Raw genomic sequence first — 25458 nt, 5'->3', positions numbered from 1 at the left:
TGCATTTTGCAGTCACTTTTTTTAAACAATTAGGAATTCGTTTTATTTTCGTTTGAAGAGATAATTTAGGGTGACATCTGAGTCAATGTTTCTAATGTCAATAAAAATTTTAAAAAAGGAGATAACGTGGTTTAAAACATAAATACCCTCAAGAATTTAAAAAACAACAAGGCAGAGACCCACTGAACCACAACTGAGAGCTAAATACCGTAAATACTAACCACGTGACACCGTATGAGATGAACTACCATCGTTATTGCACAAGCTGCTCTGTGGTCAGCCCCAACGTCATTAAATTCACCGGTGTTTTCGTGTCAGCTGCTCTGTGACCTGCCAAGCACCAACCCTTCGCTGCTTTCAAGGGAAAAACATGGCGAGCCGAGTCCTTCAAACAGTGGCGAGAGGCCTTCACAGGACGAAAACCGGACTCCACGCGAGCCGACCGGCCACTGTTACTGTCAGGTTAGAGTTTTAACAATTAATATCAGTCCCCACTGGAGGGCAAAAGGAGCCTAAAGTGCTAAGAGTTTTGTTGTAATGACAAACTTTGTGATGCTATTTGGCTAAGCGTTCTGGCTAACGTGTTGACGTCGGCACGTTGTGACCAACTATTAAGCATTACCCTAATAGCTCATCACCTGCTAACTTTAAGCTAAACGAAATAAAGTTGGAAAAACTACATAGCTTAGCTGTTATATCTGATTAGCTTACATCGCGATTTTTATATAGACAATTTTGGTTGACTCAAAATTAAATTAGGGCACCGTTTGTCTCAAACTGATTAATCTTCAAGGTCATAACAGTTGCTGCTGCACATCAGAAGTTGTTTTGATTAGTGAAATGGTTACTCTTAAAAGCAAAGGTGTTTGTTTAACAGTTCAGAAAAAAATATTTAAGAAGTTTGAATTCACAAAGAAGAGACGCGACTTCATAGCTTTATTAAAGAGTAACATTACTCTTAAAGTAATTTTTTTTCATATTATACATGGTTTAATTTACCAGAAAATGTATTTATGTGCATTTTAAAGACAGGATAAGGATAAATTCAGTGTTGAACAGATCAAAACACATTTTTTAGGATTGCAGTTATCAGTGAAGATGCTTATATCCTAGCACCATGTTACTTTGTGAAATCCTAAAATTGATCAAAAGTAAATTCATACACTAACTATGATACATTGTTCATTAAATTACAATTTTTAAATGTCAAAATTGTCTGTGACCTTTTGAAAAGGACTGTAAATGCTACCTTACTTTGTGTAACTTAATAGTTTTCAGACTAATAACAGATAATAACACATCCAGACTGGAGGGCATAAAATAAAAATGAATTGCATGAAAGTGAAGTAATGTAGCACTATTATGGTTCTAAGGCCGTTCACTACTTTAAAAAGGACTTTTAAATCATTGCAGCACTGTGTAGAAGAAGAAATTCAGTTTTTTTCCAACTTCTTTTTTAACATTTCTCCACAGGAGTCTCTCGGGGCTCAAATCACTTTTTGTTAGAAAAGTTGATCCGAGAAAAGACGCTCACTCTCATCTGCTCGCCAAGAAAGAGGACAACAATCTGTACAAAATACAGTGTATGTAATGTTTGAGTTGCTGCAGTTCAGAAGAAAATCCAACCTTTCGTCAGTAATTCTATAAAAGCTTTTAAATGTTTTATTTTTATTTTTTTTCACAGTTCATAATGTTAAACCAGAGTGCCTTGATGCTTACAACCAACTTTGGTGAGAAACAAAATATTGCTCAGATGCATTGACAAGGTTTACTGCAGTGCAGATAATTAGCATTTTTGTTACACATTTGTTTTTGTTTGTCCCCAGTGAATCGGTGTTGCCCTCCATTCATACCAATCCTGACTATCCCTGTGAGCTCGTGGGCACCTGGAACACCTGGTATGGAGAGCAGGACCAGGCAGGTAAGAAGTTCAGTCTTGTAAGAAAGAGGAAATTAATGTTTAAAAAGGTTTTCAACTTAATTAGCAGCAATGGAATTCAGTATTTTTTTTACTATAAATTGTTTAAAGAGATCCTTCACTGAGAAACCATTTTTTACTCATTTTTGAAAATGATCGGTCACTCTGAGTTTAACATGCAGGCTGAACAGGAAAAATGTGCCCTGCACTAGTTCCTGCATTAGCCTCTGATAGAAATAGATGGTGAAACTCTAGGATTTGAAAAGCCTGTCCACTCTGCATCAAGCTGTTGCTTTCACTCACTCATATAGGCTCGCTACGTCTCAATTAGCAGAAGCTAACTGTTAGAATTAGCAACTCCACCACACAGCAGAACTCCCTCAGGCTTGAGTTATTTGTGGAGATAAAACATTAATGTTGCAAAACAAGTCAGATGTAGAGTCTCGTTGCTGTTATCCAATCCAGGATTAGATGTCCAAATACCAGGAAATAAGACTCCAAACTCCGCAGTCTGAAGCTACTTTCTCCTCCAACTGAATTCTCTGTGCTGAAACCGACACACCAGAGCTTTTTCCCCGGGTATGACTTACAAGGCATTCCTTCCTACGAGAGACCACTGCAAATGTATTAAAAATATGAGTGATGGAATTTTTTAAGGTTTTATTGACAGATGTTAAAATCAAAAGGAACCCCTAATAATAATTTGTTAAATCAAAATTGCTGGACTAGTTATCATTCTCCAATTTATATTAAGCACGAATAAACTACTCAAAAACGAGCAAATGAAAATGTATTGTACTTTGCATCATTTTTACTTTATTTTAAATGATTTATACATTAGACATGTATGAAAATGAGAGTTCTTTTTAATGAAATGTTTAATATTTCAAAGACTTCTGGTTGAAATGGGAAAACCACAACTTTTAAGGCAGACTGTACTTTTGACTTTTATTTTTCTGTACAGGTTCTTTGTTTTCAGGCTGTATTCTTAAAGGTGAACTGTTTTATGTCTGGCACATTAGTTTTCTTTCTGTACACTCTGATGGCTTCACATGAACCCTAACAAAGGCTCTTCTGCATGACGGAACAATTTAGATGCTCCTTTCACTAAAAGTGCAAAAAGCCCTGGGTGACTTTCCTATTTTCTAAATGAATATTTTTAGATGTCTAGAGAATTAAAACCAGATTTTGTTGTGAAGGAATACCTGGCCCAAAGGAAAGCAAGTTCTATTCAAGAGCTGCATTATTTCTGGCTCTTCTGCTCCTTCTATTCTAGTTCACCTATGGAGATATCGGGGAGGATACCCGGCTCTCACCGAAGTCATGAACAAACTCAGGCAGAATAAGGTAACAGGGGCTCGGATTAGTTCAGCTCTCCGGCGGCTGCTGACCTTTAGGCCAGCGTTTCTAGAAGTGCAGCCCTTTAATTAGACCCACAGACCAGTTTTGGGATTTCTGTTTTTATCTGTGGTTTTCCTGCTGTCTGGTGTGACTTTTCTCTGTAATGTGCCGTCATTTTTAAAACCTTTTTACAGAATTGTAGTTGTATCCTGTGGCTTTGGTAAGTATAGTAGTAGGAATAGTTTTGTTGAATTATAAATAGGGGTGGGAATTAAATGCATTCACAACTTGAAAAATTACTCCTTGAGCCAAAGCTTCCCCAATTGGGGGCTGAAAAAGTTTGGTATCAAAATAAATCCCCAATAATTAATATCATCAAGCCGCACCTCTAAAAACACTACAGAGCTCAGTCTACAAGGTCATATAAATCTTTTTTACATGCTTCAAACGCAACTAAACCCACAACTCAATAAATCATGACAAAATGCACTTAATGAAGAACAGAAGAAAAAAAATTTACAGTTGGGTTTTTTTTTTTTTAGTTTGTAGAAAGCAGGCAGGCAGTAACTTTATCCATATAACTGTATTACAGCAGGAGGGACAAGCGCACACACACACACACACACACACACAGTATTTGTGTTGTAACCATCAGCAGAACTTCCCCTGAACTCTACACTACACCTCTACAGTAAATATGTTGGCAGAGCTCTGCTGCCACCTAGTGTTCAGTTCAGTGCACAACATTTACAATGTTCCATGTCCATTTACATTTCATCAGTAACACATGTTAATTTTACACGTGCCAATTATTTTTAATAAAGGCAAAATTGCTTCTGGGCAAATTGTCTTAAACGATTAAAATGTGATTAATCAAGATTAATTATTACAAAGCCTCAGATTAATTAGATAATATTTATTTTAATCGAGTCCCACCCCTAATCACAAATGGTAAAAATAGGAGGTATGTGCAAAACATTTTTTTATGTTTTGTTTTTAACTTTAAAAACAACAAATGTTTGACTTATTACTAAAAGTTTAGATGAAAATATATATGTAAAATAAGTCCTCACCTTTCCTACTTTCACACATCACATAATCCAAGGGGAATATTTGTTTTTTACAACTGGTTGCCAGTGTTCCAGCACAGCTTTCTCATGTACAGGTACTCAGTCTGTTCTGTTAGAACAATTTTTTTAAATGGCGTTAGACATTTTAATTTACCCTGAACTGTAGGAAAATAATATATGTTATTTATTGCTGTTTTAATCCCACTGATCAGATTTATGATTTGAGCTAATGAGAATCCAGATTTACTCTGTGATGCATTTTTGTTTCTGCTGTAGGAGTTCATGGATTACCGAACAGAGAGGGGGAAGATGCTGTTGTCTCGTAGGAACCAGCTGCTCCTGGAATTCAGCTTCTGGAATGAACCTGTCCCGCGATCAGGACCCAACATCTACGAACTTCGGTCCTACCAGCTCAGGGTGCTTTGGAAATCATCCTCATGTTTCACCCTACCTAAACACTAGTTTTACATTTTGAATCACTTCTCTGCTATCTTTATATCTTAATTTCAGCCAGGAACAATGATTGAGTGGGGAAACTACTGGTAAGAAGCTTATTTTGATCTATTTATTGTAGTAAATAACTGTAGAATCACTTAAGCCTCCATTCCACCGGATGTGAAAGTGGTATTAAGGTAATAGTGGCGTTTTACCCACCAGCTCCTTTCCAACCAGCAGTGTTTCAGACGCAAAATGGGAGTGAAATCGTTCCACACTGCTGGTCCCACAAAGACACAACCATGGTAGAATTGCAACACCACATGTGATTTCAGAAGTCCACACATTAACAAGAAAGGAGAAAGGCAGCTGCATGTATCCCAGATGGTCTGTGGTATATTTTCTGTTTTGTTTCGACCATGGTGGTTTCACAGGAAATAACGTAAGTTTATCTAAGACTTTTAGTTGGAACATTTCTGGATGTTTTCCACTGCTTTCGTGATTGACTTCCTGTCTGGCCCGATGTAAACTGCAGAGTTTGGCGTATTTTGGAAGCGTAGCTCGTAAAAAGTAGACTCAATATTGCAGGGCTGCCAACTCTCATGCACTGAGCGTGAGACACACACATTTGACCCTCTTCACGCGCTCTCACGCCACACTTCCAATGTCTCACGCTAAACCAGCGCCTGCACTCCCAAAATGCGCATCACACACAGTGTGTAGGGTTTATGAAAAAAAAAAAAAGATTATATTTATTATAGCATTAGCTACTGAACAACATGCACACAAACAGCACTTAAGTAATAATTTAACTGGCGTTATTTCACACACAGAATCCCATCTGTATAATCCAAGCCAATGTGCTTTTTCCCACTATGGTTGTGAGATGAGCGGAGCGATGAGCTCCACCTGCTGTTGATGGGACGGGCGTACCCGGTTCTTTCTCCCAGAACCGTGAGCTGCGCTTGCCGCCAAAATGACATGCTTTATTTAGAAATGCAGTCGCGTCACCAGCCGGTGTTGGCGGAGCTTCAGTCCCGAATGTTTTTCTTTTGTTTTCACTCATCAGCCACAGATCGCTCGCTCACAGCAAGCTGGTCTTTCTACCGTGGTGACTCACTCACATGTCCTCTTTCCTGTTAGTTGGTAATGCGTGAATTAAAACATTAGGAATCCTAATGTTCACCCTACCTAAACACTAATCCTAATGTTTTAATCAGGGCTTAATTAGGGCTTAAGATTCAAATATAGGTGAGCTAAAGCCGGGCGTACACTGTGCGACTTTTTCACTTTTTTGAGCCGATTTTCCAGTCGTGCGAGAAGCCACGACATCGGGGCGAGTTTTGCGCCGAGCGGTCGTGTAGTGTACAGGGGGTTACGAGAGGCGATTAACACCACGTGACCAGCCGCCGATCAGCAGTCGTGAGGTCGCAGGGACTTCTGGTGTGTTTAATATTTCGCTCGTCCCTCGTGAGGGTATCGCACTGTTGAAGCGGCGCTGCGAGCAGATGCGAGCAGCTACGATCCAAAAAGTATCAGAACCGCTCACGGCGCATGCGCGCGCAATCCTGCATCAACGCCGGCCGGTCGCTCGCTATTTCCCTAATAACACACGCTGTTCGTTTTTGTTTCTACACGTTTTTTTACTCACAAAGATTGTCAAGAAAGCGTGTTTGTCGTGTTCATGTCAAATTAAACTGATCATAAAACACAGATTCACTTTCTTTATTTCGTTTTCCTCATCCAACTCCCATAAATCCCTGTGTGTCCTCCTGCAGCACTCCCGAAGGACAACAGGCAAGACAAAAAAGTCTGACGTGTTGTGTAAAAACTGCTATTTTTAGCACATTTTAGGGCCGACGTGTTGCTACCAGATGTACAGTGTGAGCAGTCAGGTCGCATGCGAGAATTGGGTCGTACAGTGTGAGCACACGACTCGTGAGATCTGCTCTGCGAGGAAGTCGTACAGTTTGAGCTGAAGCTGAACGCTGCGAGTGAAAAAGTCGCACAGTGTACGCCCGGCTTAAAGGGAGCTCCTGGAAGCCCTCAACTTACACACCCAGGGGGAGCCCAAAAATGATCCTGGTTCTACTTATATTACATTATCTATGTGGACTCTCCAGGGATTATTTTGATCTGAGAGGCACAGAGCTCAGATCGTTGATGCGCTCCAGACAGATGCTTCCTGATCACGGCCACAGTAACATTAGCAAAGTGTCGCCACCTCAAAAACAAAGTTAACACGTGATCGTTCATGCCGGCTCATATTCTTTTATGCTTTCTGTCATTTATTTATTCCTGAGGCATTTTGCTGCTGCGGAGCAGAGCGCATCACCTGTTTCGTCCTCCAGTGACTTCACTGCACTCTGCTATATTTACGGTCGGTAGATCTTTCTGAACTGCAGTACAAAGGTAACTCATGAGGTGAAAATATATGAAGCCAGGTAGCAGATTTTCTTTAGGATTGAGAGGAGATGCTGGAAAATAATAGATAGTCAAATAAAAAGTTGGTTTTTGTACCTGGTGGTTGCAACGAACAGACACCATTGAAGGTAATCAGAAGTGAGGAACAGAAAATGAAATAATTCTTTCAATGTTTAGATCAGCAGGAACTCTGAGAGGCTGCAGGAGCACCAGTGAGTTTTCGGCCGCTGCGCAGGGGGAGGGGGGAGATGTAAAAACTACCATTGTTAAAGGAAATGTGTGTTAACTTAGAAAATGTGGGCGCAAGTTTAATGACGTGTCTTGAGAAAAGAAAGTAAGAATTCTTTCTTTTTTTTCTTTTCTTGTCAGTGGCTCTAATCCTCTTCCGTATAGATTAGAAATAAATAAATCAAATGTAGAGCACTAAAAGTCTCAGTATTCATACACTTAATACCACCCCCCCCACCCCGGCTAACGGTCGGCGAATTGTCCGCTCCCAACCCCATGACCCCGTCTCATTCTTTGAAATGTTCAATAGTTGGCTGTCCTGATATTGTCCCTTCACTTCTGTAATGTGTCCAAAATGTAACGCTCTGCTGTCGGTGGAAAAGAACCCGTCCACTATAACGGTGGCTAATTGCTGCATAGTTTGTTTAGCAGCTGTTTTGTAACACTTTCACATCCGGTTAAAAGGAGAATTAAGGCTACACCGCCTATCTAAACCAGCTGGTGCTGCTTTTTGATGTTGACATCATACCCTTTGTAGTTATGTTATTTGAATTTTATCTAATACAAAATTAAACATTGATCAGTCTTTTCTTAAGATTAGACAAACAAATCTGTCCAAAGTTGCAATATTTTGTTTATTTTTAATGCTGAAAAAAGACGATAACCTTTTTAAACATCCTTACTGCTCTTTTATCAGATTTTACAGATTCTTGCAGATAAGTGAGTCAACAGTCCTTCTGGCTTTACAGATGACTAAACACAATCCGATTTGTTGCCCAAATTGTGACATTTTCAAGCGTGATTTTTTTCTGATTTCTTCATTTGTGACTGAGATATCTGCTTTTTACAATATTTGTGGTAATGAAACCAAAAATGCTGGAAGGATCTTTCAAGAAAACTGACAATTAACTTGTGAATGTCTAATTTCAGCATTAAAATTTGTACAAGTTCAATTATTTTAAATTATTAATTTATTTGATGTACTTCGATGCTCCTCAGGGCTCGAGCAATTGAGATCCGTCAGCAGAACCAAGAGGCAGTGGGAGGTTTCTTCTCACAGATTGGAAGTTTGTACCAAGTTCACCATTTATGGGGTAAGCAGAGGTATTTTTTTTTTCTTTTTCTTTTAGTTAGTTATTTTTTGAATAACAGAAAAAATGAGTCACTTTGTTGCAATTATAAAAATGCTGTGGGGTTTGATTTTTTGATTCACTTATTTTTTTTTATTTGTTTGATTTGCAAATTTGGAAAATTTAAATACTTTATAAAGACAAGTACTAAAATCATAAAATTAGATCGCCTTTCAGCGCTTTAATCTGGAAGATTGTTGGTGATCAGACGTTTGATGTTCAGGTAAAAATAACTTGTGTTTTTTTCTACCAGCTTACAAAGATCTTGAGTCCAGAGAAACCATCAGAAATGCAGCGTGGCACCGTGATGGTTGGGATGAAGTTGTTTATTACACTGGTGAGCTTACATTTGCTGTTTTAACCTTCTCTCTCAAGATCATACAGGAAAAACATATATATTCAAATGTTTTTTTAAGTTTTTATTTTTTGACATGTTGCAGATTTTTGCCTTATTTAATCTAATCTAAAGAAAATCATGAATTAAACCCATTATTTAAACACAGATTAAACCAAGTGGACAATTATTAACTGTAAATTAATTTAAGTATGCTTGATTTTATTGTCATAATATTTATCACCTGATAAAAATCACATTTTTTTAATTATTATTTAACCGTTTTAGATCCGGTGACCGCTCCAGTACAAAAAATATGAACTCAGTGTTGCTGCTTTAATAATCAGATGCACCCTAGCACAGATGTTAAAAATGCTAAAACTTTTACTTTCTTTTTTTCTTTAATCCCACAGTCCCGCTTATTCAGCACATGGAATCCAGAATAATGATTCCCATGAAGACGTCACCCATGAAGTAATGACGGTGACATTTCTGAGCAACCACTGCTACAACCTCCCTGCTCAGTGTGTAACAACCTTCAGAATATGCACTGCCAGGATTATTCAGCAAAACCTGAATGTTTTCTTTTTTTTCTTCTTCTTTGATCTGTTTTGTTACTCCTTAAAGATTAGGTCAAAACGATTATCCCAAAGTGAACCTGTTACGGATCTGTTAGTGTGTGTGTGTGTGTGTGTGTGTGTGGGGGGGGGGGGGGGGGCTTCAGATTATTGCATTTTTCAAGAGAATTTTGTTTTTGTTTTCATTTATTTTTCTTAAAAAAAAGGCCTTGTTTACAAAGCTCCCATCCACCGATCTGAGGAGGAGATGTAGCTGGGATAAGTTTCAGAACCATTTGTCTGCCTCGTGGGATTAATGAAATTATCTGAAGATTCTTACACGATGAAGTTCAAGTACAGTTTGAAAAGACTTTCCAACTGGACACATAAATAACGTTCATTTTTACAACTTGTTTTCTCCTTTAAAAGACTCCTTGGTTTTGTTTTGTTTTTTAGTTTTAATGATACTTCTGGGTCCGGTAGCTATGGTGTTGAGGATTAAGGTGGTTAAAATGATTATAAACAATTAACTGCGGAATAAACTACTGTGCATTAACAGATTTGACATGTTGGTTAATATCAGCTGGGTAACTGTCCTTTCACTGAGGTTACAATTGTGTTTTTTATTAATAAAGGTTAGAATGTTGGTAAAACGTTGACATATTAGACTAGCTGGAGAAATGATCAGTCCTGCGTCTGTAATTGAACAGGTTCTTAAGTTGCTGACAAACAATGGATGGGAGAAATTGCGTAACTGTGTGACAAAATGCAGTGCTGTAGGAACTTTAGTTGTACATATTAAATTAAGTTTCTGATAGAGAGAAATTGTTTTTATGTTTTGTGTGTGCCTGTTTATTATTACATATAAAAAGAGGACACAACCCCAGAAGCGGACTGTACGTAACTGACGCTCGGAGTTGACGTAAAAGTACGGTAGCTCGTAAGGTGTGACTTATGGTGCATTGATAGAATGTAGGAAATCTCAGCAAGACAATGGGAACTTGATTTTCCGTGTGTGTGCAGTGCATTTACCTTCGATAGTGTCTAAAACGCAATACACAGAGAGAGAAAAAACAATCGTGTTTGAGCAACAATAAAAATATATTTCATACATTAAGTACCTTTGTTGTGGTAAGTGCCTTTTGTTTAGCTTTAATCAGTTCAGCAAAAACTACGTTGTAAAGCCTGGATTTCCGAGTGTCGCCTGTTCACGTGAAAGCAGCACGACAACACGTGTTGGAGCCTTCTGGAAGCACACTCGCTCTTAGAGTCGTCCGAGCTTGAGCAGTGTTACCTTTGCCGGCTACACTTTTTAACTTTACTTCGCTGGTTGTGCCGCTTAGCTATGACTGCTGTAAAAGCACTGAACCCTAAAGCGGAGGTGGCCAGAGCGCAGGCTGCCCTAGCAGTAAACATCAGTGCTGCCCGGGGGCTTCAGGACGTGCTGAGAAGCAATTTGGGGCCGAAGGGGACCATGAAAATGTGAGCACCACCGGAGTTCTTTGTGCAGCACGCGCTCAATGCTAACGCATCACTACGTAGCAAAGTTAGCAGATTTTTTCTGGTAAAGTGCTTGCGAATATTTCCGTTTGTTTTGATAAGACTGTTTCAAAGCTTCCCGTGTCTTAAAAACGCTGAAATAGGTAGTTTGCCAAGGCCATAGCTTCAATTGGAAAACGGGCTTCTCGTTGCCCTGCCCAGTCATCGTCATTATCTGTTCAGATACCGCTATGCTAACGTTAGCGTCCTAGCGTTAGCCGGTTAGCAGATTAGTTTGAAGCCGGAGGTGATCTGAAACTTACTAAGTTGATGGCACGCTAACCCAAATCAGTTTATCGCGGTTGATAATTACATTTTAATAAGTCGTTTTTCTAGAAATCGGTTCTATTTAAACATAACTTCTAACACAAAAAGAGTACACGCCCTTTTGGTTTGTGGCCAAGATTATCTGATATTGCAACTATTACTCTGCTTTGTGAACCATCAGGTTGGTGTCTGGTGCAGGAGATATAAAGCTGACCAAAGATGGCAACGTTTTGTTACATGAGATGGTAAGGAGGTGTCAATATGGGAAATGACTTACAATGCAAATAAGAGATTGTACTTATCTGTTATTTAGCTGATGGTTTCAAACATTTTATTGCACGATCACCACTCTGAGATATAATTTGCAAAAATAAAAAGCGTTGCTACCAAATATTTATCTATAAAGCAAACTTGTTACTAGTTAAATTATAATGTATTAAGCACTCGGATGTGAGATAGGTCCTAATTGGTCATAATTGTGCACAGTGAACACCCAAGGATGCTAATGTGGCTCTCCCTGGTCTCTTGTATCTGTGCCACAGTAACTCTGATCTGTACCTCTGCATTAGGAGAGCCTGATCCTCCCCTACATGTATTCAACAGATCTGAATAATGTTTATACAAATAATGAAAGTTCACATATGGATAAAAAAGTTTTTAATCAAACACTCCAGATGAGACCAAAGACCAGTCATTTTGACAAGTAATCAATTTGATATGCCTGTATCAGCAAATATATTTTTAAAAAAATCAAGTTTTCACTGACTCGTTGACTAATTATGAATAGGTCTTGAATTAAATTCAAGTTTGTTTATATCGCACCAAATCGCGACAAGTCATCTCAAGGCAATTTACACAGTAAACATTTCAATACAATTAAGTTCAGTTCATTGTTGCTTAACTACTTATTAGTTGCTGTTTTTCTATCGAGTTAATTTTCATTTCTTTTAGCAAATTCAACACCCAACAGCATCACTTATTGCCAAAGTTGCAACAGCACAGGATGACATCACAGGAGATGGAACCACCTCCAACGTCCTCATCATCGGTGAACTGTTGAAGCAGGCTGACCTCTATGTGTCGGAGGTAAGAGTATGAAGTTGGTCGTGTGCAGCTCTGTTTGTGAGATCCTTTAGTCAATTTGGTGAAGTGTTTTTGAAATAACTAAAGAGCTTTTTGGGTTATGTTTGTTTTTTTATCTGCAGGGCCTTCACCCAAGAATAATTGCAGAGGGCTTTGAGGCAGCAAAAGAGAAAGCGTTGGCCGTTCTTGAGGAGGTGAAGGTCACCAGGGAAATGGACAGAGAGACGCTCATAAATGTTGCTCGCACTTCCCTCAGAACCAAGGTCCACACCGAGCTGGCAGATCTGCTCACTGAGGTGAGATGAGATGCATAATTGTGTTGAGAACAATATCCATTAATATTAGGTGTTTTGTTTTTTAGTGTAATATTTTTATTGTTTAAAAGACTTAACTTAATTGTACTAAACAAATAACTAATTACCCTTTAACTCATTCACTGCCAGCTGTTTCATGATAAGAAAAGCCCTTAGCTGCCAGCGCTTTCATTTTTAAAATTTTTATTTTATTTTTAAGTCGCAAAACGTTGCACTCTAGAATGATGCCAATGCCAAAACTACCCAAACAAAGAGTAGACTCGCCTCTTACATCAGGAAGAATCTGCCTTCTTCGAGCGTTATCCATTCTTTCATAATCCATTGTTGAATTGTGATCGGCAGAAGCTTTTCCGGTTCTCGCCTCACCTTTTTTTGTACAGCAGCGATCCAAAATGATCTCCTAACACATGGAAGAAGAAAATATAATTTCTATAGCGCCTCTCAAGATAAAAATCACGAGGCGCTTCACAAAAACAAAAAAATATAAAAAAGAATTTAGAAAATAGTTGAAAATATGCTTAAAATGAGCAAAAAATTGAGAATTGTGATTAAAAAACAAAATGTTAAAGAGAGTGAGTAGGAAAGAGGGAAATCAGTGGATCCTGAGGAAGGTGGACTAGGTGGGGAGAGCAGAATAAAGAGAGTGGTGGAGAAGGTCATACAAAAGCCTAGCCCAGTGAACTAGACCAAATTCTTGCTTTGCATCCAGATCATGTGACGTATGCGGATGAAGATCAGCTTTAGAGCTGGGATGTTTGTTCCCACGGTGCGGGGGCTCGTTCCGACGCCCACACAGTAAAAAAAAAATGCAAATTACTACTTAAGTCATCATTTGCAATTAATGAGTTAATGACATCTTATTGGCCTTGGTAGTTGGCAAGTACTCAAACTACCTCAGTTTTAGGCATCTGTAAATTGCATTTATAAATCCTACACCTGCTGTTAATTTTCATAAAGAGGATGTTCAAACAGCAGGATATTCAGTTCTTCCTCAGCTGCTTTCACACTTCTTTATGTTCTTATGCAGAGCACAATGTCTCTGCAGCATTTTAATTAGTTTGATTGCTTTGCATAGAATTTGTTGGTTTCACTTCACTGTGAAGTAAACATTTTTATTGCTTTGCTCCAGTAAATATGGTGGTATTGTAGCATTTCTGCTTTAGAGCTGGTACTGTGATGTAGAACAGTGTTTGACTCCTGAAAACACTTTAGTGGGAATGGGTGATGTCTCTTGGTTGGTTTGAATCTCAAATTTTGAGCTTACCTACTAATAAACAGCGCTGGGTGAAGTGTCTAAATCTTAAATCTGTTTTGGAAAGTAAATGTTAGCTTTTCTCCTTGTAGGCTGTAGTAGATGCTGTGCTTGCCATCTCTAAACCTAATGAACCCATCGACCTGTACATGGTGGAAATCATGGAGATGAAGCATAAGACTGACAGCGACACACAGTGAGTTTAAAAAAATAAATAAATAAAAGAGCTTAAAGCTCTTGTATGAAATCTAAAGATTTTTTCTTTTCCCCCACAGGCTGATAAGAGGTTTAGTGTTGGATCACGGTGCTCGACATCCAGACATGAAGAAGAGAGTGGAGGATGCTTACATTCTGACGTGCAACGTGTCCCTGGAGTATGAAAAGACGGAGGTCAACTCTGGCTTCTTCTACAAGAGTGCAGATGAGAGGGAAAAACTTGTGGCTGCAGAGAGGAAGTTCATTGAGGATCGTGTGCAAAAGATCATCGCTCTAAAGAAGAAGGTCTGCCCCGGTGATGAAAAGGGTTTCGTCGTTATTAACCAGAAGGTGTGTTTGAAGAAGGCTTCATGCTTTATTCACAGTTTGTGTTTTTACAACTTTTATAATACATAAAGTACTATGATATAATAATGCACCATAATGTCCAGGTCTGTGTGGGTTTAAAAGTGTGTGTGCGTGTGCGTGTGTGTGTGTGTGTGTACATCTACTGATTTCTAAGCTTTTTGTGCCAAAGTTGAGGCTTAATGAGATGCATTATGTGCACAGTGAACACCCAAGGATGCTAATGTGGCTCTCCCTGGTCTCTTACATCTGTGCCACAGTAACTCTGATCTGTACCTCTGCATTAGGAGGTTCTGATCCTCCCCTATATGTATTCAACAGATCAGAACACTTTAAATCACTAAAACAACCCTTTTTGTTTTAGTTAAATGAGAATTGAAGATTATTGGTTGGATTGAATGACCATTGTAAAGGCTGGTTTTCTCCCTGTATTGGTTTAGGGTATTGACCCATTCTCCCTTGATGCCCTTGCCAAGGAAGGCATTGTTGCTCTGCGCAGAGCAAAGAGGAGGAACATGGAGAGGTAAGAAAGGAGCCAAATCAGCAGGCCATATTTATATCTGTAACATTATTTACTCTGCAATTAGTCAAAGATTACATTCCTTGTGTTAATAAACATTTAGTTGCTAAATGAAACGTGCTGATGGTTACAACACTTCATTCTTGGTGGTTCTGAATTTCTCATTTCTGTTTTTTGTTTTGGGGCAGGTTGACCCTCGCCTGTGGTGGGATTGCCATGAATTCAGTTGATGACCTCACACCCGACTGCTTGGGACATGCCGGTCTGGTTTATGAACACACACTAGTGAGTGTTCTGGTTTTTATATTTGATACTTTTATCCTACAGCCTGAATATAATGGGTTTGTGTTGTTGGGGGAGATTTGTTCAGTGCTGTTAATGCTGTCTGCAGGGGGAAGAGAAATACACCTTCATTGAGAAGTGTGGGAACCCTCGCTCAGTCACCCTGCTGGTGAAGGGCCCCAACAAACACACCCTCACACAGATCAAAGATGCAGTCAGGGATGGGCTGCGCGCTGTAAAGAACGCTATTGAAGATGGTAAGGAATCTGAAATCGTAGATTCTTAGATGTTTGGATCTCACTGTCAAAATATGTTGGCAGATTTTTTTATGTTGAATTTCATTTAGAGGATTTCCAAATTTTAATACCGTTCAACTTCCTCCACATTTTACTGCAGTGTACGGTATTACCGGGACTAATTTTAAAAATGATGACGTAAGCCTCAAGTGGAATTACCTTACTGTTGGTTTGGTCCTTCACCATTCAGAAACTGAATAACAAACACTTAAACAATATCAACATAACACGCATAATATTCACTTTAAGTAAACACAGCTTATAAAAAAAAGTCTTCATCTGAAAAACCAGCATGTTACCTTTTCCAGTTTCAACATAGGACGGTGTGGACCGACAGCTGAAATCCCACTTCGATGAGCTTGTGGCACAGACACACGGGTACTTTGTGGCTAGCCGCAACATCTGGGGAAGGCTAGCAGCATATTTTCACCAGAAAAGTGTGTTGTCTCTTTTAATAACAGGCTCCAAACATCAGGCTGTTATTTCAGCTCCAGCTTGATCTGCAGGGCTGCGTCTTTTGCGACCATCTTTTGTTTACACAAATTACCTCAGTGTTTACCAGCCCTTCTTTTAAGTCTGCATTATGCAACGTCTCTGAAATTTGATAAAATTTGAAACAATTTAAGTAAAACTGAAAATTCAACCATTCATCTGTTTTATACATTCAATTTATTTATTTATTTTTTGTATTTTTATTTTTAAGTCCTTGTCTCCTAAATGCACTTTTTTGTTGTTTGTATTCATGACGGTATTGGCACTGACACCGTTGCTATTTTACACCGGCTGTATACAGTATTACTGTAATACCGCCTAAGCTACACAAATGAAATGGTTTTAATGTGTTATTTGCTGGAGCTGTAGCGAAGCGTCGACGGCTCGATTCTAAAAATTCGTCGACGTCAGATACGGTAGTCGACGCACCACGCCCACTTGTTGCATCCCCAGGAGTTTGTAAATAGAGGTGGAATCTGCCTGTTTTTCCTCTAGTTCGCCCTCTTCTCCGCCTTCACTAACATCTCCACCAAATACCGAAGACCCGGAACAATGTCCGTCCGCAACTAGGTTCCTTTCTTGTTTTGCCCGCCTTCGTCTCCCGGCAACGGACAACAACTTTCGGGGTCAGATGAGCTGCTTCGTCTCTATCGTAGATGTAGAAAATCACCCGGAGCGTTTCTCCCTTCATAAAGGAGCTTCTTTCAGACATTAGGAGAGCTGTTTTTGTGGTAGCAGTCTCTCCTCCATCCTGGTCTGTTTGCTGGGTGTTTTTGGTTTATTTAAACTTGGTAACTTGAACTTAACGTTGGTAAAGTTACTGTTAGCATCTTCGCTAACAGCTTCTTGCGTTTGGATAAGCTGTTACGTTTTGGTTTAGAGTTCATCTTTTTTGTGGCGTATTACATTTAGAGTGTTGTGGGTTTTCGGTTTAGTTTAAAGTATCACCTTGAGTTTGGTTTAACCACCCAGTATAGAGTTTGGACCTTTGGAAATCCTTATTTTGGTCCAGAACCCTGTAGTCTTTGCCCAGTGGGACATCCCTACTTATTAGTTCCCCACAGGCAGAATTAATTTTATTATTCCCAACCTGTGGTGGATGGAAAGGTTTATGATTTTTTGTTGTTGTAAATAAACCTGATCATTTAAACTTTTATATCCCATGTTATATTCCCTTCCTTTTTGCACATGAGCCAAACTCCCCAGGAAGGATTGTAACACCACTCGCCTCACACACAGGTGACCAAAACAAAGCAGCATGGAGACACTCCGTCTCCAACCACCTCTCAGGCAGCAGCCTGCACTCCCAAGTTCTACACGTCACCAGAACATAACCAACCAACACAATAAACGCAGTGTTATACAAAATGGAAGGCCTGTAGTGTTTATTCTCTTACAGTAACAATTTATTAATTTTTTGGAGGAATTTATTTTAGATTTTCTTGTTTTTATTAATTGTGCAATAAAAAAAATCACTAGATTAATCGTCTAACTAGTCATTAGAATAGTCGACTATTCGATAAAATAATCATCAGAATAATCGTTTTAAAAATAATCGTTTACCCCCAGCCCTGTTATTTGCACAGTGAACACCCAAGGATGCTAACATGGCTCTCTCTGGCCTTTAGTGTCTGTGCTAACATCAACTCTGGTCTGTTCCTCTGCATTAGGAGAGTTTAGTCTCTCCTATATGTATTCAGCTGATCAGAACAAACCAACATTGTTTTCTTGGCAGATTGTGAAATAATCCATTTTTGTTCATGACTTCAGGAAGCGTCGTGCCTGGTGCCGGTGCATTTGAGGTTGCTGTGGCAGATGGTCTGGTGAAACACAAGCCCAATGTGAAAGGCAGAGCCCAGCTGGGAGTCCAGGCGTTTGCAGATGCTCTTCTTGTCATTCCCAAGGTGAATTCTTTGGATTTCCCTCATTTAATGTTTACAAAGCCTTGCAGTTATTTGACACTTTCTTCATAAACAGGAAAAACTACTGGTGCAGATTTATGTTCATACTGTGTTAACATTTTTTTTGCTGCTTCTTTTGTAGGTTTTGGCCCAGAACTCTGGTTATGACCCACAGGAGACTCTGCTGAAGCTGCAGATGGAGTACAAAGAGTCTGGTCAGCTAGTCGGCGTTGACCTCAGCACAGGTCAGAACCACAGTGTTTAGTCAAAAATACCAAATTATTCAAGTGCTTTTGTTTATAGTCATTGTAATAAACTAGAAATACTTTACCACTCTATGTACATGTTCACCTTTGTACAGACATAAAATAGTACATTAGTAAGACTCGGGGCTTGTTACTGACGATTTGATGTGTTTTAGGTGAGCCAATGGTGGCAGGTGAAGCAGGCGTTTGGGATAATTACAGTGTGAAGAAACAGCTCCTCCATTCTTGGTAAGATAAATTTTGAAGACCACTAAGGAGCAAAATGTTAGCTATTACGTTGAAAATCTTTTTTCAACCCTTTTAACTTGTGTCTGTTTACAGTACGGTGATTGCCAGCAACATCTTGTTGGTAGATGAGATCATGCGAGCTGGGATGTCGTCCCTGAAAGGTTAAAGTTCGTTGCTGTACTCACATGGATGGTTGTTTACCTGGCGGTTCAGTCAGTGCAATCCTGCTCTAGACACACTGAAGCATCCCGGCCGATGGACAGCCTTAGAGCAAACCCTACAGCACCCATCGCAGCATCAGTCAGAAGTCATCGTTCTCCTGGTCATGTTTTGTTTTCAGGAATTTGTCAATGCCTCCCTCAAAACTGATTGGTTTATTTATGAGATTCTGTTAAAAGCACTGACCTTTGTCACACTTTTGTTTCTACCCATTAAAGGTTTTATTGGCTTCCAAAGAATATGGTTATTCTATTTTTAATGTGAAGAATTAATCTAAAAAGTATTTTGGTGTTGAACACATCAAGTCTACATTCATTGGTCCAAATCCGGCTCAAACAAACAGGTTATTGTCCTATCCAAATTCAAATGACGACATAGTAGTTCCAAAACATTTACTCTGATGTGGTAAACGTCTGACCGAAAACTGGCTTATGAGATTTTACAAGCCAACAGCAGGTGGAGCTAGTAAATACACAAACATGTTGAAATGTGTCAACTTCTCCATGATGTATTATAGCCCATTTCATACACAAGCAAGCCAGTGTGCTTTCCAGGAGCAAGAACAAAGAAATCCATGTGTTATGAAACTGGAAATTTTAAAATACACCAAATTTGCAAATATGATATAAATGCAATAAGGCTGAGCAGTGACGTGGCAGAAGGTGCATCATAAAAAACAATTCAAACGCTGATGAATATATCTTTTCATTTTGATTTAAAATTACTAGCATTGGGGCAGGAAGCTGCTTTCTTCTGTGGGCAGCATAGTAGCTAAAAGCAGCTTCACCCTGTTTGGTTCTGACTCGAGGTTCTACCAGCTGACTGCTTGGATCCCTGCTGGGTGTTTACACTGCAAAGAAATCCGACATTTTGCTTCCATGCCATTGGGTGACTTATAAGTGATAGAAGCACTTAAATTTACTAGTAACCATATATATATACACACAAAAAAATAAAAACCGTCCTAGCTTGGCCTTTTCTTTAACACTACATTTCAGACCATTAGAAATGTCTGCAGGAGACTATTTCTAATATATATATATATATATGTATGTATAGATACACGGAAACTTAAATGCCTTTACACCAACGTTTTTTTTTTAAGATAAGTGCATTAAAATAAAATTGTAACCAATCCCTTTGAAGCAGCTTTGTGGACCATGGCAGAGAGCGGAACCTTTAAACCCGGGATGCTTTTAACGTCGAACAAGTTGCTACTGTCTCCAAATAGAAGAAAATGTTACAATAAATTTAAAGAATTACTTCTTTTAACATATGCTTAACTTTTGTATTTACGTTCATTCTTAATTTAACGAACGAGGTTATTAACTGCCTGTCAACAATGAACGCTAAAACTTTGTTCCGGATACTTACTTTGGTTTTGTACTCCGCTGCGGGTAAGACCTTATATTCATACAAAATCATTTTCGAAATAAGTTTCCACAGAGACGTTTTAAAATATTATGACTGACAGCCGTGGGGAATCTGGGGACGATGGTGACCATTCCCGGAGGAATGCTGAGGATGGGAACCAGTGCAGCCGATGGGAAGGACGGAGAGTCCCCCATCAGGGAGGTGGAGGTCCAGCCTTTTAGCTTAGACAAGTACCCTGTTACAAATGCACGTTTCAGGTAATGCAGCCCCAAATCTGATATACTGGTTAAAGAAGGAGTCATTAATTTGGTTTTTCATTCACAACAGAGACTTTGTGAGATCACAGAAGTATAAAACTGAAGCTGAGACTTTTGGGTGGAGTTTTGTTTTTCAAGACTTTGTTTCAGGGGAGATGAAGAGCAGAGTTACTCAGAGAATAGAGGTACTGTGTGTTTTCATTTATTAAATCCATATATGACAAAGAACGACTTCTAACACGTTTTCATCCTTCTATCAAGTCGGCTCCTTGGTGGTTGCCTGTAGAGCGAGCCTTTTGGAGACAGGTGTGTTTCAAACATCATTATGGGTGTAGATCTGCAAACGTTACCACGTCTGAGCACTTTCACCTCTTGCTGCTCAGCCTGCAGGTCCTGATTCAGGCATCCTGGAGCATCTGGACTTTCCAGTGGTTCAGGTGAGCTGGAATGATGCTCAAGCTTTCTGCAGGTGGAAGGGCAACAGGTTACCCACAGAGGAGGAGTGGGAGTGGGCTGCACGTGGAGGGCTGCAAGGTAAATTACACAAAACGGGTACTAAAAACAGATCATTACAGATGTTCCCTCAGTTGGACACTCGGATGCTCTCATCTTTTCTGTTTACGTGCCTCTTGTCTACCAGGTCGGACGTTTCCGTGGGGGAATAAGTTCCAGCCTAACAGGACCAACCTGTGGCAGGTCAGCCATGTTCAGCAATCTGTGTTGCACTGTGACCCTGTTTGTTTTCATGTAGAGAAACCTGAGTGAGGAGTTCACTGCTGGGACGACTCGGTAGTCACAGCTGCCCCGCTGCTTTCATCACAGCTTCTCCATCACATGCTGGTGTCTTTGGGCATGACACTAAACTGCGTGTGGCCTCCTCGTTCTGCAAAACGAGTGTGTGTGAGTGGGTGAATGTGAGTTGTAGTGTGCAGTTCTGTGGGAGGTCAAAAAAGTTATGTATTCGTTGTCCCTTAGTTCAAACTGGAGGTGTAAAATAAAATTGGTTTAGATCAACAGGTCAGAGCTATGCATCAGAACAAAAACTGGTGCATTTCTTGTTCTAATGTAATAATTTACAACTCATTTCTCCTGGCGATGATAATGCCTCTGTCTAAGGATCCATGTAACATTAGTGAATATAAAAATATACTAGCATGAGAAAAACAAGTAAAAATACTTGCTGTGTTCTACCCTGGTTGTACCATTTCTGTTGGTTTTAGGGAAAATTCCCAGATGTGGATTCTGCAGAGGATGGATACCACGGCACCTCTCCAGTCAAAGCATTTCCTCCTCAGAATAATTATGGTAATTATTCCTCAGCAAGTACAAATAAAAAAGTCAGATATTTCAGTTTTATTTCTCATCCTGCAGGACTGTATGACATGATGGGAAACACGTGGGAGTGGACGTCCACACGCTTCCCAGCCACACAGCCAATGTACGTGCTCCGAGGCGGCTCCTGGATCGACACGGTGGACGGATCAGCCAATCACAAAGCTCGAGTCACAACCAGGTGAGTTACCGAGTTAAAGGTTAATTTCTCCTGTAGTGTCATCACTAATGGCTGTTGTTCTCTATCCTGCAGGATGGGCAACACCCCCGACTCTGCCTCTGATAACCTGGGATTCAGGTGTGCTGCAAGCCGCGAACAGACACGAGACAAAGCAGAACTATAGCAACAGAGCGTAAATGAAAAAGGTGGATGACATAAAGAAGGCAGTAGTGAATGGAAGCTGGGAAGCAGATCCTAAATGCCTCAACAGAAACTGGATTCTTTACTGGTTCTTGGAAAACATCCAGTGGACAGAATAAATTAACTGAACAGAAAGGGGGCGCTCAGTGGTAGTCCTCCTCCTCCTCAGATTTCTCTTATTGAGACTGACGTGACTGAGAAGAAAATCAGTGTTCTAATCCTGTTTTTGCCTTCTGGGTCCTTTCTTTGTCATCATGAGGTTTGTTGGACTCAACAGTTGGGGCCCCTTCTGAGAATTTCAATCTAGACTCCAGTTTTGATTCCGTATCCTGTTGCTGTGTAAAAACAACTCACGAAATGATCGCTGCCTTTCAGCGCGACCACACGAGTGGTTTCAGAAAAACAGCAGAGGTGGAGTTTAATGAGTTTTCACTTGACTTTCTTCAACCAAACAGGTAGATGCTGCAAGATTAAAGTAAACCATGTGGCTGTTGAAATAAATTGTGCAAATGCTTTTTTTTTATCATGCAAACTTTTTTTTGGCTTTGCACCTCCACAGTTCCTGTCTGAAACCCTTCTGCAGATGTGTGCCTCGTGCATTTTAACGTGAAGCCGTCGTGACGCATGAATGTTAATGCGTCCCTTTTTAAATAAATGTCTTTTGCTCAAGAGTCAAACGTGCAATATCAGTGAAACATTTTCATGATTTGATTAAGATAGAAATGAGTCATTTAAAAGCTTTTAATTTTAATAAATAGCATTTAAAGTTAACACATTTCCGGAAGATTCCGGAACTGCGCTGCTCTGGGTGGCTGCATGTTGGAGTAGCTCTGTTTAATCAATTTCCCTCTGGGGTTAATAAAGTATTTTTGAATTGAATTGAATTGAATTTGAAAAAATGCTGAGAATTATGACATTCTGCAAGCGTGGATGACTCAGATCCTTCATAAAATATTAGGACACAACTCATTTGAATATTTGTAGGAGGTTGATAATAAATGTGTTCCAGTTACAGATTATTATTCCTTCTGATCAGTGTTGAACATGACTAACAGTCCAAGCTTGGTGCTTGATGAGCAGTTTCTTCTTTGTGGTTCTTTTGGTAAATCTAAAAATTTTCTTCTATTGGTTTAAAAACTTAATTTTTTTCAAAATAAAAATATATTATGCAAGGAAATGCAGAATCTTGTAAAATGATTTTAGAGCAGAATAAATCATTATGCCTTAAAATATGGATTTTATGTGTGAATTTAAGTAAAGTAAGGAGGAACCAGGACTGAAGGTTTAAAAAAGATTAAATCCGTCTTATTTGCATGTTTTGCCAGCATAATAAGCTAATCTGATTTATAAATGCTGACACAAGTAAGGTTTGAGGGAAAACCAGGTTGTTTTTTTTTTCTGGTTTTTGGATGACACACACATAAAATGCACTATAACAGGCATGTCCAAAGTATGGACCAGGGGCCATCTGTGGTCCTCGGGGTGATTATGTGCGGCCCTCACTTCTAGAATGTTGAAATGCTTCTTTTCATCAGGCTGTTTGTTGATGTTTATCCACACTTTTCAAAATGTTTATTTTTTACTATTATGAGATCTTTGAGCAGTAAAATTGAAAAAAGAATCCAAAAGCACATTTTTGTGCTCCGCAAAGACTTTTAACATGATCCTTTTTGACCCACGTCTTGAAAAGTTTAGACCCCCTTGCAGTATATCAGTAAACTTAAGTGTTCCTGCTGCACTGACACGGATCATAGAGAGCTGTTCTACTCGAACACATTTACTCGGTTTCTCCCTGCCTCATCTCTGCTCGCGAACGCAGGGGAATTTTTGTAGCCGTCACCACAAAGTTACCCCATCTAAAGAAAGACAAGAACTGGCGTGGTGAGAATTTCTCATCACTATAAATAAACCCATGACTAGTCACACATGTGGGTTTAAATTTGTTTACCTCACTCCTTCCTTTCTTCACAGGAACCTTGTGTTTGATTTGCTCAGTGAGCAGGTGCTTTGCGTCAAGCTTTAATATTTCTGATGGTATCTAAGGGATCAGGAGACCTTGCGTCTTTGTCTCAGGGCTGCTCTGGTATGTGTATGCGTCATGTGTTTGTTTAGCAACAAACGAGGAAGCACACTGAGACAGATGGCTTGAAACCACAGCCTCCAGTGACATCACATCGTATCATGCCTGCAAGGTCGCACGTGGTTCAGGTAAAACCAGACAAGCGACATTCTGATGAATCTCTTTGTCCCTCCCTCTTGTTTAATTGTCTCTTTTTCCCATGCGTGTGTTTATTCCTCTCCACTTCGTCTGAGTGTTACTCCTGCCAAGGCGATCATGGATTACTCTCAACCCTTCTCAGTCCTCAACGAGAGGCTGAGACCTCGATCCTCTACCAAAGAGCAGCTCATCTCTTCCTTGGGCAGACTGGAGAACAGAAAGCTCGACTCGTTCAGGAGCAAATCCACATCCTACACTCAATCCATGCTTCAGACAGAGCCAGAGCCAAAAGTCTCCATAACAGATCCAGAAGATCTGGAGGAAACCAAAAGCTACGAAGAGGAAGAAGAGTTGGTCTGTGGCTGCAATGGAGAAGGAAAGTCTGAGGATCTCATGCTCTTTGACGACCTTATTGGTGATTTGTGTTTGAAAGAAGTGGACGATGAGGAGATGAGCACTGATGACAGCAGCGTCACACATTCTGAGGAGACAGACAGCGCAGGGGAGCTGGTTTCAGTGGGGACAAGAGACCCTTCAAAGTCTGATGCATCAAGTGAAGCAGAGGGCTCCTTCCAGAGGTCCTGCATGGACAGATCCCTCCCAGACCTGATAAAGAGTGGCAGGCCGCTCTGCAGACGCAGAACCGTGGCGCATGTCTCGGAGACGGTAGGAAAAACAAGTTATTAGATATTTATTAGTGCAGGAGATTGAAAAACGCTACAAGGAACCTTGTCAGACCTGTAAGTCTGGGAGGAGACGGACTTAAGTGTCACCCGGGAGCTACACAAACATATAAAAGGCATCAAATGAAAGCTGCAGTGTTTTCCCACATTTTAAAGTATCTTTGACGTCAAAGTGCAGCAAAACTGTAAAGATGATGGATGATTTTATCAGGATGCTTTATGCTCCTTTGACACCTCGAGATTTATAATATCAGGAAAACATTATTAGTGGGACAGTTTTTATGCTTATTATCCTCATTATGTGTCCAGGTGTTTGTGAGCGGGCACAACTGGTCTCACTTAGGAATCTAAATTAGCACTTTCTGTCTACACTGATAAAATGTTGAGGAGTCGGAGCCTTTTTATAATCGGGCTCGTGATTATCTTCATGTCGTCATGTTTCATCCACAGCTTAAGGAAGTGCGCAGAGAAGTGGAGCTGTCTCGGAGACGAAGTATCAAACTCAAGGCCCAAGTGGACAAACTGCAGGAGAACAGAGACGGACCGGGCTGGAGCAAGCACAAGGAGAGCGTGAGT

General features: G+C 39.9%; 4 protein-coding genes and 3 non-coding genes across 9 annotated transcripts in view; all 7 read left to right on the top strand.

Moving 5' to 3' along the window:
- Positions 1–285: 285 nt before the first annotated feature.
- Positions 286–9537, top strand: LOC107386882 (protein NipSnap homolog 2). The gene is made up of 10 exons (XM_015961537.3): positions 286–462; positions 1474–1583; positions 1685–1730; positions 1827–1921; positions 3195–3265; positions 4606–4746; positions 4840–4871; positions 8416–8510; positions 8800–8883; positions 9294–9537. Exons 1-10 carry the CDS (start codon positions 371–373, stop codon positions 9356–9358), a joined length of 831 nt encoding a protein of 276 aa, XP_015817023.1. The 5' UTR covers positions 286–370; the 3' UTR covers positions 9359–9537.
- A 1124-nt stretch (positions 9538–10661) lies between these two features.
- On the top strand, positions 10662–18896 carry cct6a (chaperonin containing TCP1, subunit 6A (zeta 1)). Of its 2 annotated transcripts, none has more exons than XM_015961536.3 (13): positions 10662–10919; positions 11425–11488; positions 12195–12329; positions 12449–12622; positions 13985–14088; positions 14168–14438; positions 14894–14976; positions 15162–15258; positions 15365–15512; positions 17814–17947; positions 18087–18189; positions 18366–18438; positions 18532–18896. In XM_015961536.3, the coding sequence occupies exons 1-13, from the start codon at positions 10783–10785 to the stop codon at positions 18602–18604; spliced, it is 1596 nt and encodes a 531-aa protein (XP_015817022.3). In that variant the 5' UTR covers positions 10662–10782; the 3' UTR covers positions 18605–18896. The 2 variants fall into 2 exon arrangements, with proteins under 2 accessions (XP_015817022.3, XP_070411947.1); XM_070555846.1 differs by lacking the exon at positions 10662–10919 and adding an exon at positions 10933–11001.
- LOC129152571 (small nucleolar RNA SNORA22) lies at positions 11722–11858 on the top strand. Its single transcript, XR_008559152.1, has one exon. It is a non-coding gene; the product is annotated as a small nucleolar RNA SNORA22 (small nucleolar RNA).
- On the top strand, positions 14650–14786 carry LOC129152564 (small nucleolar RNA SNORA22). The gene has a single exon (XR_008559145.1). It is a non-coding gene; the product is annotated as a small nucleolar RNA SNORA22 (small nucleolar RNA).
- LOC129152563 (small nucleolar RNA SNORA22) lies at positions 17622–17758 on the top strand. The gene has a single exon (XR_008559144.1). It is a non-coding gene; the product is annotated as a small nucleolar RNA SNORA22 (small nucleolar RNA).
- Positions 18897–19863: 967 nt separating the features above from the next.
- sumf2 (sulfatase modifying factor 2) lies at positions 19864–22652 on the top strand. Its single transcript, XM_070555847.1, has 9 exons — positions 19864–20054; positions 20132–20288; positions 20359–20473; positions 20550–20594; positions 20672–20822; positions 20929–20984; positions 21509–21593; positions 21660–21801; positions 21874–22652. Exons 1-9 carry the CDS (start codon positions 20000–20002, stop codon positions 21962–21964), a joined length of 897 nt encoding a protein of 298 aa, XP_070411948.1. The 5' UTR covers positions 19864–19999; the 3' UTR covers positions 21965–22652.
- Positions 22653–23967: 1315 nt separating this feature from the next.
- bicdl2l (bicaudal-D-related protein 2-like) overlaps positions 23968–25458 on the top strand; it is a 5753-nt gene continuing 4262 nt past the window's right edge. The window contains exons 1-3 of one of the 2 annotated variants that reach the window (XM_054730775.2): positions 23968–24553; positions 24633–24865; positions 25333–25452. In XM_054730775.2, the coding sequence (XP_054586750.1) occupies positions 24163–24553; positions 24633–24865; positions 25333–25452 (744 nt within the window). In that variant the 5' untranslated portion in view covers positions 23968–24162. Of the gene's footprint in view, positions 24866–25332; positions 25453–25458 lie in introns of both variants that reach the window. The other variant, XM_015961534.3, reaches the window with a different exon arrangement.

Source organism: Nothobranchius furzeri, chromosome 10 (genome assembly GCF_043380555.1).
Source record: "Nothobranchius furzeri strain GRZ-AD chromosome 10, NfurGRZ-RIMD1, whole genome shotgun sequence".
NCBI classification, from domain to species: Eukaryota; Metazoa; Chordata; class Actinopteri; order Cyprinodontiformes; family Nothobranchiidae; genus Nothobranchius; species Nothobranchius furzeri.
This window is presented reverse-complemented; position numbering and strand designations above follow the sequence as displayed.